Below are 13,558 nucleotides of genomic sequence, written 5' to 3'. Positions count from 1 at the left end.
GGACCGGATACATAAGTGTATGTTAAGCCACCATCCATCAACGTGTCCAGACCCGCAGCGATACATGATAGAGGCTACAGGGCCGCAGTGGGCGAAAACGGAAGGCCATGATAGCCGGACTTCGCTCAGCGGGTCTTCTGCGCCAGAGCTGGTGGCATATGGGAGCGAAGCGGGCGCGGAGGAACGCGAACGGCTGTCGCGAGTGATGACGCTGCAGTCGATGGGGGAGGCGCGCGCGGCGTTGGACCCTGGCATGGCGCAGAAAGTGGAAAGCCTGGCACGGACGCTGTCGCAGCATACCGTGCGGGATGGGCGGCTGGTGGTTGATCCGGCTGACTTCGACATGAAGGCAATCCTGTCGGGGCTGGTGAGCGCGTCGCAGCGGCAGGACATTCCGATGCGGCAGACCGGGGTGCTGGTTGAGGGGGTGACGGTGCAGGGCGTGGACTCGAGCTGCGTGGAAGGCCACGACTACGGGGACGTGCTTGCGTTGCCGCTGACGGCGGTGCGGGCGGTGCGGCAGGCGATGCGGCGGCGGTACCGCAACATTCTGGAGTCGGTGACCCTGCTGGCGCGGCCGGGGGAGATGGTGCTGGTGCTGGGGCGGCCGGGCGCGGGGTGCACGTCGCTGCTGAAGACGGTTGCTGGGGAGACAGACCAGTTTCACAGCGTGGAGGGCGCAATCTCCTACGACGGGATCCCTCAGCGGGAGATGATGCGGCGGTACCGCGCGGAGGTGGTGTACAATAGCGAGATCGACGTGCACTTTCCGCACCTGACGGTGAAGCAAACGCTGGACTTTGCGTTGGCGTGCAAAACGCCGCACATGCGCGTGAACAACGTGTCGCGTGCGGAGTACATCACGCTGATGCGGGAGCTGTACGCGACCGTGTTTGGTCTGCGCCACACCTACGACACAAAGGTGGGCAACGACTACATCCGCGGTGTTTCGGGCGGCGAACGCAAGCGGGTGTCCATTGCAGAGGCCTTGGCGGCCAATGCGTCAGTGTACTGCTGGGATAACGCCACGCGGGGGCTAGACGCATCCACGGCGCTGGAGTACGCACAGGCGATGCGTATCATGACGAACCTGCTGCAGTCCACGTCTCTTGTGACCTTGTACCAGGCGAGCGAGAACATTTACGAGACCTTCGACAAGGTACTTGTTTTGTTCGAGGGGCGGCAGATCTACTTTGGTGATGTGATGAGTGCTAAGGCGTACTTCGAGGAGATGGGGTACACTTGCCCACCGAGACAGTCCACCACCGAGTTCCTGACAGCCCTCACAGACACTAACGGTTACCATGTGGTGAAACCCGGGCATGAAGCTACGGTGCCACGTCTGCCAGAGGAGTTCGAACAGTACTGGTTGAATTCGAAGGAGTACCGGTCTTTGCTTTCGGAAATTGAGGACTATAGGAGGGAAGTTGATGCTCACGAGACCAGAGATCAGTTAGAGAAATTCAAGTTAAAGGGAAAGTCAAAGTACACGCACAAGCGCAGCCCGTTCATGATTTCATTCTTTGAGCAGGTAAAGCTATGCACCATCAGAGGCTTCCAGAGAATATACGGCGACAAGTCATTTACAGTTATCAACGTGGTTTCTGCCGTGGTTCAGGCTTTGATCACAGGCTCTCTCTACTTTTCCAGTCCTTCCAACACCTCAGGCGCCTTTTCGAGGGGTGGTATTCTATATTATGCGATATTGTACTTTTCATTAATGGGTCTAGCCAATATTAACTTTTCAAATAGGCCGATTTTGCAGAAGCATAAAATGTACACCTTATACCATCCAAGTGCCGAGGCCCTGGCTTCAACAATTTCCGCCTGTGTGTTCAGAATGATTGCTTTGACTCTCTTCCTAATTGTTCTGTACTTCTTGTCGGGGCTGACTGTTGAGGCGTGGAGGTTCTTCAGCATTTATCTCTTCCTGGTGCTTGCCTCGGAGGGCATCAATGCCATGTTCGAAGTTATTACTGCGTTGTCTACCAGTTTATCACAGGCAAACGCCGTTGCAGGTCTAGTTATGTTTGGTATTTCCATTTATTCGACATATATGATCCAAAAACCATCTATGCATCCTTGGTTTGCTTGGATCTCATACATCTTACCTATACGGTATGCATTCGAGAGCATGTTGAATGCAGAATTCCATGGAAGACACATGGACTGCGCGGATACGTATGTTCCAACTGGACCAGGATATGAAGGCGTTACCCCTGAGAACAGGGTATGCGCGTTTATTGGCTCCAAACCTAGCCAGAGCTGGGTGCTCGGGGACGATTATCTTTCTGTCAATTATGAGTATGAGTATGAAAACCAGTGGCGTAATTTGGGTATCCTAATCGCTTTCTGGATAGGATTTCTCACATTGAAATGCCTGGCTACTGAGTATAAACGGCCAATGAAAGGCGGAGGAGATTCTCTGGTCTTCAAGAAGGGCACTCTAGCCAAGCGTAAAGTTCAAGATGACAGCGAATCCCGCAACGTGAGCGGTGCTGCAGAATCTAAAATGGTAGCGTCCACAGTAGGTACCGATGATGTTTTTGATGGTTTGAAGAACGACGATGTCTTCATCTGGAGGGACATTAGTTTCTCAATCACTCATAATGGCGATAAAAAGAAATTATTGGACCAGATAACCGGATATTGTATTCCTGGTACCCTTACTGCCCTCATGGGAGAATCAGGCGCAGGGAAAACCACATTGCTGAATACCTTGGCCCAGCGTAATGTCGGTGTAATCACTGGAGATATGCTGGTGAACGGTTTACCTATTGACGCAAGCTTTGAACGTAGAACAGGTTATGTTCAACAACAGGATGTCCACGTTAAAGAAATGACGGTCCGTGAGTCGTTGCAATTTTCTGCGAGATTGAGGAGACCCGAATCTGTTTCTGAAGCAGAAAAGATGAATTACGTGGAGAAGATCATAGAAATTCTTGGCATGTCTGACTTTGCTGATGCATTGGTGGGTGATGCAGGGTATGGCTTGAATGTGGAGCAAAGAAAAAAGTTGTCTATTGGTGTTGAGCTAGTGGCGAAACCATCTCTGCTGTTATTCTTGGATGAACCTACGTCGGGTTTAGACTCACAGTCGTCCTGGGCAATTGTACAGTTGTTGAAAAGATTAGCGCAGTCTGGACAAGCTATTTTGTGTACTATTCATCAACCTTCTGCAACTTTGTTTGAGCAATTTGATAGATTACTTCTCCTGCAGAAGGGTGGCCAGACCGTATATTTTGGAGATATTGGTGAAGAATCTAGAACTCTCCTTGACTACTTCCAGAGGAATGGTGCACGTCCATGTACCCCCTCAGAGAATCCTGCCGAGTACATATTGGAATCCATTGGGGCGGGTGCAACCGCTACAACCACAGAAGATTGGGCTGAGTTGTGGCGCAATTCTCCAGAATGCGCCCGCGAAAATGAGATCGTCAACAAGTTGGTGAACGAATTATCCGAAAAATACTTGAGTAACGCCCCTGCTCCAATCTCAAAATATGCAACCAGCTATTTCTACCAGTTCCGCTATGTTGTGTCTAGAACCATGCTCATCTTCTACAGAGACCTTGATTATCTACTCTCAAAACAGTTTCTGTTCTTATCCGCAGGTCTCTTTATTGGTTTTACCTTTTATGATGTTGGGACCTCTTACACGGGGCTGCGCAATACGATGTTTGCGGTATTTATGTCTATTATTACCTCAGCGCCAGCAATGAACCAGATCCAGGCGCGTGCCATTAAGATGAAGGACCTGTACATCGTGCGCGAATCCAAGTCCAACTTGTTCCACTGGTCACTGCTACTAATCACGCAGTATCTGGCCGAGTTGCCATACCAGTTTCTTTTTTCTACAATCTACTTTCTGTGCATGTTCTTCCCGATGAAGCTGGGACTATCTGCACGCGAAAACGGTATCTTCTTCCTCAACTTTTGCATAGTGTTCCAAGCTTACTTTGTTGGGCTTGGCCTTGCTGTTCTTTACTTGGCACCAAATCTCGAGTCAGCTAACGTAATTCTGGGTGTGTTCCTATCGTTTCTCATCTCGTTCTGCGGCGTTGTACAGCCATACTACCTAATGCCTGGCTTCTGGAAGTTCATGTACCGCCTCAGCCCATATACCTACTTCACCCAAAACTTTTTGGGTATTATGCTTCACGATAGGCCAGTCAGGTGCAACAGTAGAGAATTTTCATTCTTGGACCCTCCAAACGGTGTTACATGTGGTGAATATATGCAGCCGTTTGTCAATAGTGTGTCCGGCTATGTGGATAACCCAGATGCCACTAGCAATTGCGCATACTGCATTTATCGCGTAGGTGACGAATACTTAGCTTCTATTGGCGCTAAGTACAGCTATCTCTGGCGCAACTTTGGCATCTTATGGGGCTATGTTGCCTTCAACATCATTGCGATGTTATCTCTCTATTGGTTGTTCCGCGTCAAGAAAGTTACAATCAAAAACCCTTTCAAACGTGATTGATACGTTTGGGCAAGAGACAGAAGTACAGATAATCAGTCTGACTTAATTTGCCCCCTTCTGACTATTGCCGATGTTTCTCTTAACTAATATATAGTAATTTATAAAATATTTTACACAATCGATAATACACTCAGCACGCCCCCTCCCATACCGCCGATGATAGGCTCAGTCTGCAAGCTGGGGTTTGGTTGGCAGTGGCGATGACAACTTCTGGGCAAATCATGTCCCATATCTCATGATGACCTAATGCCATTCCGGGCGCAACATTGATAAATGATAAGGCTCTGATAAAAACTGCGAGAATGGCGGATAGGAGGAGAAAGTAACGACGGACTAGTAAGGAGGGGGCATTGAATGGAGGCTATATAACACAACCAAATATTTCCTGAGAAGTTGGACGCAATCGCCGACCGCAGATAGTGAAATGGTAGGGACAAACCACAAACGCGGGTCGCATGATGAAGGTCCGATGCGAAGCGGCGAAGATGGATCAACATCAGTACTCGAGCAAACAAAACCTGCTGGCTTCTATAGGCAACATATCCTGCTGAGCGATGCTCAGCACGAAGGAATGTCACTGACAGACACGTTTTTGTATAACCATGACTTGAAACCTGTTGAGCAGAAAAGGCGCTTGTGGTCTGCGTTCAACTTTGTCTGCTTCTGGACCGCGGATAGCATCAATTTGAATAATTTCCAGGTTGCTGCAACGGGGTTGCAGTTGGGCTTAACATGGTGGCAGTGTTGGCTAAGTATATGGATTGGATACTTTCTCGCCGGCACACTAGTTGTACTGACATCTAGAATTGGCAGTCACTATCACATTTCATTCCCAGTGGTAATCCGTTCGTCCTTTGGAATATTCTTCTCTCTATGGCCGGTACTGAACAGGGTGATGTTGGCTGTGATCTGGTACTCGGTTCAGTGCTTCGTTTCTGTTGGCCCCGTGTCCGTTGCACTTAAGGCTATCTTTGGCAAAGACCTTGAGCAGCGGATTCCATCCCACATCAACAACCCTAATTTGACGACTTACCAGCTAATATGTTTCCTCATCTTTTGGACATTCTCTTTTCCCTTCCTACTAGTGTCACCACACAAGATCAGACATTTATTCACAGTTAAGGCTGTAATTGTTCCGATTGCATCCATCGCGATGCTGTTTTGGGTACTTTCGAAGTCTGACTGGCAAATAGAGCTGGGCTCTCTTACCGGGAGCACACCGGTAAGAACCAGTGTCGGATGGGCGTTCGTTCGCTCCACCATGACCTGCTTAGCAAACTTTGCCACACTGATCATCAATTTACCCGATTTTGCAAGGTTCGCGAAGACCAGACGCTCGGCCCTGTGGTCACAGTTGATCTCCATTCCGCTTTTATTTTCTGTCACATCCCTTGTTGGACTCCTGACGAACGCTGCGGGATACAAAATCTTCGCAGTTAATTACTGGTCCCCCATGGAAGTGATTGAACGGATACTCGAAACTCACTATACCGCTGCAACTAGGGCAGGTGCTTTTTTTATTGCGGTTGCATTTATGCTGGCGCAGCTAGGTACTAACATCTGCGCCAACTCCCTGGCCGCAGGTACAGATATGACGGCACTGCTCCCCCGGTTTATCAACATCAGGCGTGGTTCGATCATCTGTGCAATTCTTGCATGGTGTATCTGTCCTTGGAACCTTATGTCTTCTTCGTCGCGGTTCACCGAAACACTTAGTGCATACGCAATTTTCCTCTCTACGATTGGCGGTGTCATGATTGCCGACTACTATCTCGTAAGGAGAGGCTCCTTGAAGCTAACGCACCTCTACTCCGCAAAACCGAGTTCCTACTACATGTACGGCACCAAATTCGGCATTAACTTCCGTGCTCTTGCTGCGTACGCAGTCGGAATTGCACCATGTATGCCAGGCTTTATTGCCTCTGTTGCAGACAACGTCACAATCCCGAAATGGCTAATGCGTGTCTATTATTTGAACTATTGGGTAGGGTTCGGCCTTGCGTTCGTGGTTTACACTGCGTTGAGCTACGTCAACCCCCCCAAGGGCATCCCTATGCGCAAATTCCTCACCGAACGCGGATGGTATGAGAAGTGGGCCGAAGTGGAAGATTTCGAGGAGGAGTGGCTTGGTAGGGCTCACACACCAAGTGTGCTGCTCGATCAAGTTAGCAGTGACACATCTCTAGGCTCCCTACGGGACAAAAAGGTATGAAGCCGAGCCGCGCTGAGCTCATCGCCCAGATGACATAATCTTGAATTTAGGATACCTTTTGCTTCAAAGCTTCCGGCCCGGAGCCGTGACTCACCAAGCTTTATAATCTGTATAATATTGTACCCTGTAAGTATGTATCCGTGCTCCGCGCCAGGTTTCGGAGTAATACGAACATCGCATTCCTCATCCTCAGCAGCTGGAACGGCACGGGATTCTACCCATGATAACCTTACCGTAGCACCTGGAAGGGACGAATCCACCGGGAATCACCGGGAAACCTGCGACCATTCGGACTTCTTGGCCTCGACTGCCATCTGGCGCGCTCTGGTGCAGCCCATGCCCACGGCCTCAACTATCACGTGACACTGCCACATGCAGATCGCCGACTGGCCTCTTGTCCCGTGCGAAAGTGTCGTACTCCTTTCATAGTCTGGTTCGTGTCCGTCACGGAATCTCTAGGCAGTCAGCTGCGGGGCACGGTACCTGCATCACGCCTGTGCGTCCCGACGGCCGTGCGACGAACACAAGAGGAGGAGAGGGACACCTCGTTATGTAGAGGGCAGGGTATCAATATTAAAACTAAGCTAACCTGTACAAACAGAACGCCTACGTAGAACACACGGGCCCTACAGGCCTGCCGCAGCCCGCGGCCTGAACAAAAACGCCTGTGTTGTAGAGGGGCACACCAACTGGAGGGTCGCACAGGCCGAAAAGGCCCAACACCGACAAACGTTAAAAAACCATACTATGAGCAGTCAACCATGACGCAACAACACGAGAACACTCAGCTCAAGAGCAACTGACCGTTACCCAGAAGAAAGCGATGACGCTGGACACCAACAGTTTGCACCGATGAGAGAGGGCACGAACCGAAAAAAAGCCCTGGTATAAGAACCCTGCCCCGCCCTCTCCTCTCCAGCGCCCATCTCGCGATTTCCTAGCCCAATATATACACCATGGCCAACGTGCAGCCACCGCACACCGCACGAACCGTATGTACCGAGCCTTACTCAGCCTGATCTCAGCCGAACCCCAACACGCAGATAAGATTACCCGTTGGAGGCGCGCTGCCGCATAGCCCCACAGCCTTTGTAGGCGATGTGCCGCCGGTTACCACATCTGGCAGTTGTATAATAGGGGTGATCAATTACTTAGATTCGTAGCCGCTTGTACAGCTCCGGGTAAGCGCCCCGGCGATTGCCACAGCCGCATGGCAGAGGGTGTGGCAAACAGGGTACCTTGAGGGCAATTCCTGGCGCTAGCCCGCCGAGCGAATGGCCTCCAGAGCAGATTATGTCCTTCTGCGGAAGTATAGCCGTTCGTGACTTCGTGGCCAAGCTGGTTAAGGCGTGCGACTGTTAATCGCAAGATCGTGAGTTCAATCCTCACCGAGGTCGTAACTTTTTGGCTCCCGTGCATAGATCTCGGCTATCTTTGGGATGCTTTGTTGCATACAGTGGAAGCACCAGTCGGCCAGTGCGGCAGCGTGGGTATGGGGACATTATATTTATCTACAGGACGAAGGTACGGAGGAACCAGTCGTGGAAGCGGGTGTCAGAACCTAGCTCAGGGTGGAAGGAGGTGCCCAGGATACTGCCCTGCCGCACGGCTACGATTTGCTCGGAGCCGTCGTCCCTCTGCAACGTGTACAAGACCTCGACGTTCTTGCTGTTGATCTTGGAAATGACTGGCGCGCGTATGAAGACGGTTGGGAAGGGACCGTCGTGATCCCAAAAGGACGAAAAATCGCAGTCCTTCTCGAAGGACTGCAGCTGGCGGCCGAAGGCATTCCGCTCCACAGTCACGTCCAGGATACCGAGCGGCTTCAGCAGTGCTGCCTGGTTGGCGACCTGGTTCGACAGGAAGATGAGCCCTGCGCACGTGCCCCAGGCCGATTTGCCGGGCGTCCGCACAAACTGGTATAGGTGCTCATGCAGACCGGTGCGTTCTGCGATCTGCGAAATAGCCGTTGACTCGCCTCCTGGAATAATGAGCGAATCGCAGCGCGCTAGTTCCTGTTGTGTCTTTACCGCGATCACCTCGACGTTGTGTCCATTTTCTCTGACGCAAGCCTCTAGGCAGTCGATGTGCTCTGCAAATGAACCCTGCAATGCAAGGACTCCAACTACTTTACTCATTATATCAAACTGACTGCGTACGCTGTTCCGAAGTTGGCTTAATGTTGTAATGCCGGCGCTAGCTCTATATATACGCAGGTAAAGTGACAACGACACGCCTGCAGCGTTTTTTCTGCCTCTGCGTTTTCTGAGGTAAGAGCTATTCTGTCGCTCGACTACGAGCAAAATGGACTCTGCATAGTCGTTGGCTACTACGTTCATGACTAATTGAGGCACCGCGGAATACCACGTAAGAATTTTCCTCTACGGTTCGCACAGTGTGAGGCAATTAAAAGCATAGACTCTAGCCTACCATACACACATGCCTCTTACTTGGACTGTGGAAAATATTTTCAGCGCTCCCACATTATAAAAGGGCAGAGGCTAATTGTGGACACTTTCTTGTCGAAGAGGTAGCAGAACGTAGCCAGTGAACAGAACTATGGGTCGTGAACAGTACAAGGTTAAGGCCGGGTTGGCCCAGATGCTAAAGGGGGGTGTCATCATGGATGTGGTGACCCCAGAACAAGCGATCATTGCTGAGAAGGCAGGTGCCTGCGCCGTGATGGCTCTTGAGCGGATCCCAGCAGACATGCGCAAGTCTGGCCAGGTGTGCCGTATGTCCGACCCAAAGATGATCCGCGAGATCATGGAGAGCGTTTCGATCCCAGTGATGGCCAAGGTCCGGATCGGACACAAGGTTGAGGCTCAGATCTTGGAGGCTCTACAGGTGGACTACATCGACGAGAGTGAGGTTTTGACCCCAGCTGACTGGGCCAACCACATCGAGAAGCACGACTTCAAGGTGCCATTTGTGTGCGGTGCCAAGAACTTGGGCGAGGCCCTACGGAGAATTGAGGAAGGCGCTGCCTTCATCCGCTCGAAGGGCGAGGCCGGTACTGGCGACGTCAGCGAGGCTGTGAAGCACATCAATCTAATATACCAGGAGATCCAATGGTGCAAGGAAAACCTAAAGACGGATGAGCAGTTCGAGGCTCATGCCAAGGAATTGCGTGTTCCCGTGGAGCTGCTGAAGGAGACTGTCGCTGCCGGCAAGCTCCCTGTCGTGACTTTTGCTGCCGGTGGTGTCGCTACTCCAGCAGACGCTGCGCTATTGATGCAGTTGGGCTGTGAGGGTATTTTCGTTGGTTCTGGTATCTTCAAGTCCTCCAACCCAGAGAAGCTTGCTCGCGCTATTGTGCAGGCGACCACCCACTACATGTCGCCAGAGAAACTGCTAGAAGTCTCTAGCGACCTTGGTGAGATGATGCCGGGTATGACCGTTGACTCCATTAACAAGAGCAACGGCGTCAGACTTTCTGAGATTGGTAAGTAATGAATTCCCTCTATAGTTCTACGAAAGAGAGCATACGATTCTAATGCCAGCTTACGATGCGACGTTTATATATTCACAATGTTTTGTATAATGCTTGCCCCATGTGTTCTGTCATGAGAGCTACGGCATGACGCGCGCCGCAATTGCAGCCACGGGACGTTGTGCCCAACAGGGAGCGGAGCATATCAGGGCATGCCAGAAATCTCTAGGTGGGCTGGGAAGGTCATAGAGGGGTCTCCTGTTACTGTCTGTTCTATTCGGGTTTCTTTTCCGCCTGCTTCATCCACAGTTCGTCATTATTAGGCTGAAAATTTTTGAAGCTCATCGACTGCGATGAGCGTAGCATAGCAACTGATATCGCAGCGCAATATGAGCGACAATGACAGTGACGTCCAAGACTTTTCATCCGAAGAAGAGGATCATGGTCTCTTGATAGATAGAAAGAAGCAGCAGACTCTCGACTTTGCTCAAGACGGTTCGGATAGCGAAGGCGGCAGCGACTTGGACGATGACGATATAGCGGAGGAAGAGTCTCCAATACAGAACGAGACGAAAGCGGCCACCGGTGAGGAACCAGCTACTGCTGATGGAGACAACATAGCCCCGCAATCCGCAGACGAGCTTCGCCCCGAGGAACGGGCGGACCAGCTCAAACAGGAGCGTCTGCGTCGGCTGAAGAAGCTGAAAGCCTCCAAGAAGTCCAATCACAAGACCGGTGTCGTATATCTCTCCAAGATCCCCCCATATATGAAGCCGGCTAAGATGCGGCAGATCCTCTCGCGTTTCGGCGACCTGGATCGGCTATTTCTGAAGCGCGAGGACGAGCACTCCCACCGTCAGAGGGTAAAGGGCGGGGGTAACAAGAAGGTCATGTTCCGCGAGGGATGGGCCGAGTTCATCCGTAAAAAGGACGCTAAGCTCTGTGCGGAAACCCTCAACGGCAACATTATCGGCGGCAAGAAGGGCAACTTCTACCACGACGATGTCATGAATGTCAAGTATCTGTCTGGCTTCAAGTGGGCCGACCTCACCGAACAGATTGCACGCGAGAACGACGTGCGCCAATCCAAGCTGCAGCTGGAAATCTCGCAGGCTAACAAGCTGAATGCAGAGTTCATTCGCAACGTCGAGAAGAGCAAGATGCTCAACAACATACGCGCCAAGAAGCACAAGGACGAGGACAGCTCTGAGCGCACTGAGTCGCATCTGCCAGTCAAACAGCGCAAGGTTACATCAAACAGAGCTTCCGCGCCTGAGTCACAGAAACAGCCAGCTTCCGAAAAGCTCTCCAACGTTTTGCATAATCTATTTTAAATATCATTCGAATTGCCCTAAGTACATTCGCCTCATCGCCTCGAGTAAGAATTCAACGTTTCTTTTTGTGAGCATAGTAAACTGAAAAATTTTCGAGCTCATCGTGAAATGTACCACATCTTTCACTTCTAAAGTATATAACACAAGGCGGTTTCGATCCAATCCAACGTGTCTTCGACGAGGTTCGGCTTGGTCTATTTGGCTAAATAGTTTGGAGCGATGGGTACTGCTAAGAAGGAGCAGCAAAGAAGGATCCGTGAGGGTAACACAAAAGATGGTAACCTCAGGGTCAAAGGTGAGAACTTCTACCGTGATGGCAAGCGGGTGAAGTTCTTGAACATGTATAAGGGCGGCAAGTCCATTCGCAATGCGAAGGGTGACCTGATCCGCGCTGCGCCGCTCCAAAGCACCGATGTGCCAACGGCGCGCGTGCAGCCTGACCGGCGTTGGTTTGGTAACACGCGTGTGATCTCGCAGGACGCGCTCCAGCACTTCCGCGATGCACTAGGCGACAAGAAGAACGATTCCTACCAGGTGCTGCTTCGGCGCAACAAGCTGCCGATGTCGTTGCTGGAGGAGAAAGACACTTCGGAGTCGCCGACTGCGAAAATAATTGACACAGAGCCTTACGGCGCCACCTTCGGACCGAAGGCGCAGCGCAAGAAGCCGCGTGTGGCAGCAGCTTCGTTGGAGGATCTGGCGAAGGCCACTGACAGCGATTCGCAGAAGTATGAGGAGAAGAAGGAACTCGATAGCACCCTCGGTCTCATGGCAGCGACAGAACAAGAGGATGGCTGGTCGCAGGTCGCCAAGGAGGCCATTTTCCACAAGGGCCAGTCGAAACGTATCTGGAACGAGCTCTACAAGGTTATCGATTCGTCTGACGTGGTGATCCACGTCCTGGACGCCCGTGATCCGCTTGGTACCAGATGCAAATCCGTGGAGGAATATATGAAGAAAGAGACGCCGCACAAGCACCTGATCTACGTGCTCAACAAGTGTGACCTTGTGCCTACATGGCTAGCTGTATGTTAACTTTACTTTTACTGACGTCGGAACAGGATAGACAACAACAACCACGTGCCAAAACTCTTTGTCAGGGCGCCTCTCTCCTCACGGATCAACTACGGAGGTGCCTGTTACAGTTTTGGAAGAATAATACCGTTCGCCGCCCGCGGTCTCCCGTTCTGGGAGAGCTTTCCCGGGCATAGATGGGTAACCCCGTTTTGGGGTATGCCGTCGCTCTAGAACGCGGAGGATCTTATGAGTTGAGCATGGCCATCGTAAAGACCCAATTATGCCATTGCTCGTAGTAAAGAACCTCACATCCCTGTTGTCGTCTGCATCCGACGGGCACTCGCTCCGTACTAACACACGCAGGCTGCATGGGTAAAACACCTCTCGAAGGACCGTCCCACGCTGGCATTCCATGCCTCCATTACTAACTCGTTCGGTAAGGGGTCGCTGATCCAGCTGCTGCGCCAGTTCTCGCAGCTGCACAAGGACCGCCAGCAGATATCCGTCGGCTTCATCGGCTACCCCAACACCGGCAAGTCTTCCATCATCAATACCCTGCGGAAGAAGAAGGTGTGCCAGGTCGCGCCCATCCCAGGTGAGACCAAGGTCTGGCAGTACATCACCTTGATGAAGCGCATCTTCCTCATCGACTGCCCCGGCATCGTCCCCCCCTCCGCCAAAGACACCGAGGAGGACATTCTCTTCCGCGGTGTTGTGCGCGTCGAGCACGTCTCCCACCCCGAGCAGTACATCCCGGCCGTTCTGCGCCGCTGCAAGCGCCATCACCTTGAGCGCACCTACGAGATTTCCGGCTGGGCGGATGCCACGGAGTTCATTGAGATGCTGGCGCGCAAGCAGGGCCGTCTGCTGAAGGGTGGCGAGCCAGACGAGACGGGTGTTGCCAAGCAGGTGCTAAATGACTTCAACCGCGGCAAGATTCCGTGGTTTGTCTCGCCTCCGGACCGTGATCCGCAGCCGGAAACATCCAAGCGCCCGGCAGATTCCGAGCCTGAAACTGCACAGGAAGCCCCAGAACCGCCTGCCAATAAGCGCCTGCGAGTATAAAACAACCGCAA

At 51.8% G+C, this 13,558-nt stretch overlaps 6 protein-coding genes and 2 non-coding genes across 8 annotated transcripts; 7 read left to right on the top strand and 1 right to left on the bottom strand.

Moving 5' to 3' along the window:
• Positions 1-19: 19 nt before the first annotated feature.
• Positions 20-4,486, top strand: AGOS_ABR125C (ABR125Cp; the record flags this gene model as incomplete). Its single annotated transcript, NM_208425.3, has 1 exon — positions 20-4,486. One exon carries the CDS (start codon positions 20-22, stop codon positions 4,484-4,486), a length of 4,467 nt encoding a protein of 1,488 aa, NP_983072.3.
• Positions 4,487-4,910: 424 nt separating this feature from the next.
• Positions 4,911-6,698, top strand: AGOS_ABR124C (nucleobase cation symporter-1 family protein; the record flags this gene model as incomplete). The annotated part of the gene is made up of 1 exon (NM_208424.1): positions 4,911-6,698. The coding sequence occupies one exon, from the start codon at positions 4,911-4,913 to the stop codon at positions 6,696-6,698; it is 1,788 nt and encodes a 595-aa protein (NP_983071.1).
• A 1,323-nt stretch (positions 6,699-8,021) lies between these two features.
• AGOS_t0038 lies at positions 8,022-8,095 on the top strand. Its single transcript has one exon. It is a non-coding gene; the product is annotated as a tRNA-Asn (tRNA).
• A 114-nt stretch (positions 8,096-8,209) lies between these two features.
• On the bottom strand, positions 8,210-9,037 carry AGOS_ABR123W (pyridoxal 5'-phosphate synthase subunit PdxT; the record flags this gene model as incomplete). The annotated part of the gene is made up of 1 exon (NM_208423.1): positions 8,210-9,037. One exon carries the CDS (start codon positions 9,035-9,037, stop codon positions 8,210-8,212), a length of 828 nt encoding a protein of 275 aa, NP_983070.1.
• A 220-nt stretch (positions 9,038-9,257) lies between these two features.
• Positions 9,258-10,151, top strand: AGOS_ABR122C (pyridoxal 5'-phosphate synthase subunit PdxS; the record flags this gene model as incomplete). Its single annotated transcript, NM_208422.2, has 1 exon — positions 9,258-10,151. One exon carries the CDS (start codon positions 9,258-9,260, stop codon positions 10,149-10,151), a length of 894 nt encoding a protein of 297 aa, NP_983069.2.
• A 369-nt stretch (positions 10,152-10,520) lies between these two features.
• Positions 10,521-11,465, top strand: ESF2 (RNA-binding ATPase activator ESF2; the record flags this gene model as incomplete). The annotated part of the gene is made up of 1 exon (NM_208421.1): positions 10,521-11,465. One exon carries the CDS (start codon positions 10,521-10,523, stop codon positions 11,463-11,465), a length of 945 nt encoding a protein of 314 aa, NP_983068.1.
• A 219-nt stretch (positions 11,466-11,684) lies between these two features.
• Positions 11,685-13,547, top strand: NOG2 (putative GTPase NOG2; the record flags this gene model as incomplete). The annotated part of the gene is made up of 2 exons (NM_208420.1): positions 11,685-12,491; positions 12,846-13,547. The coding sequence occupies 2 exons, from the start codon at positions 11,685-11,687 to the stop codon at positions 13,545-13,547; spliced, it is 1,509 nt and encodes a 502-aa protein (NP_983067.1).
• On the top strand, positions 12,586-12,792 carry AGOS_AgSNR191. Its single transcript, NR_149368.1, has one exon. It is a non-coding gene; the product is annotated as an AgSNR191 (small nuclear RNA).
• Positions 13,548-13,558: the final 11 nt, after the last annotated feature.

The sequence above is a fragment of the Eremothecium gossypii genome, chromosome II, assembly GCF_000091025.4.
Source record: "Eremothecium gossypii ATCC 10895 chromosome II, complete sequence".
NCBI classification, from domain to species: domain Eukaryota; kingdom Fungi; phylum Ascomycota; class Saccharomycetes; order Saccharomycetales; family Saccharomycetaceae; genus Eremothecium; species Eremothecium gossypii.
Note: the sequence above shows the minus strand (reverse complement) of the source record. Positions and strands in the feature narration are given on the sequence as shown.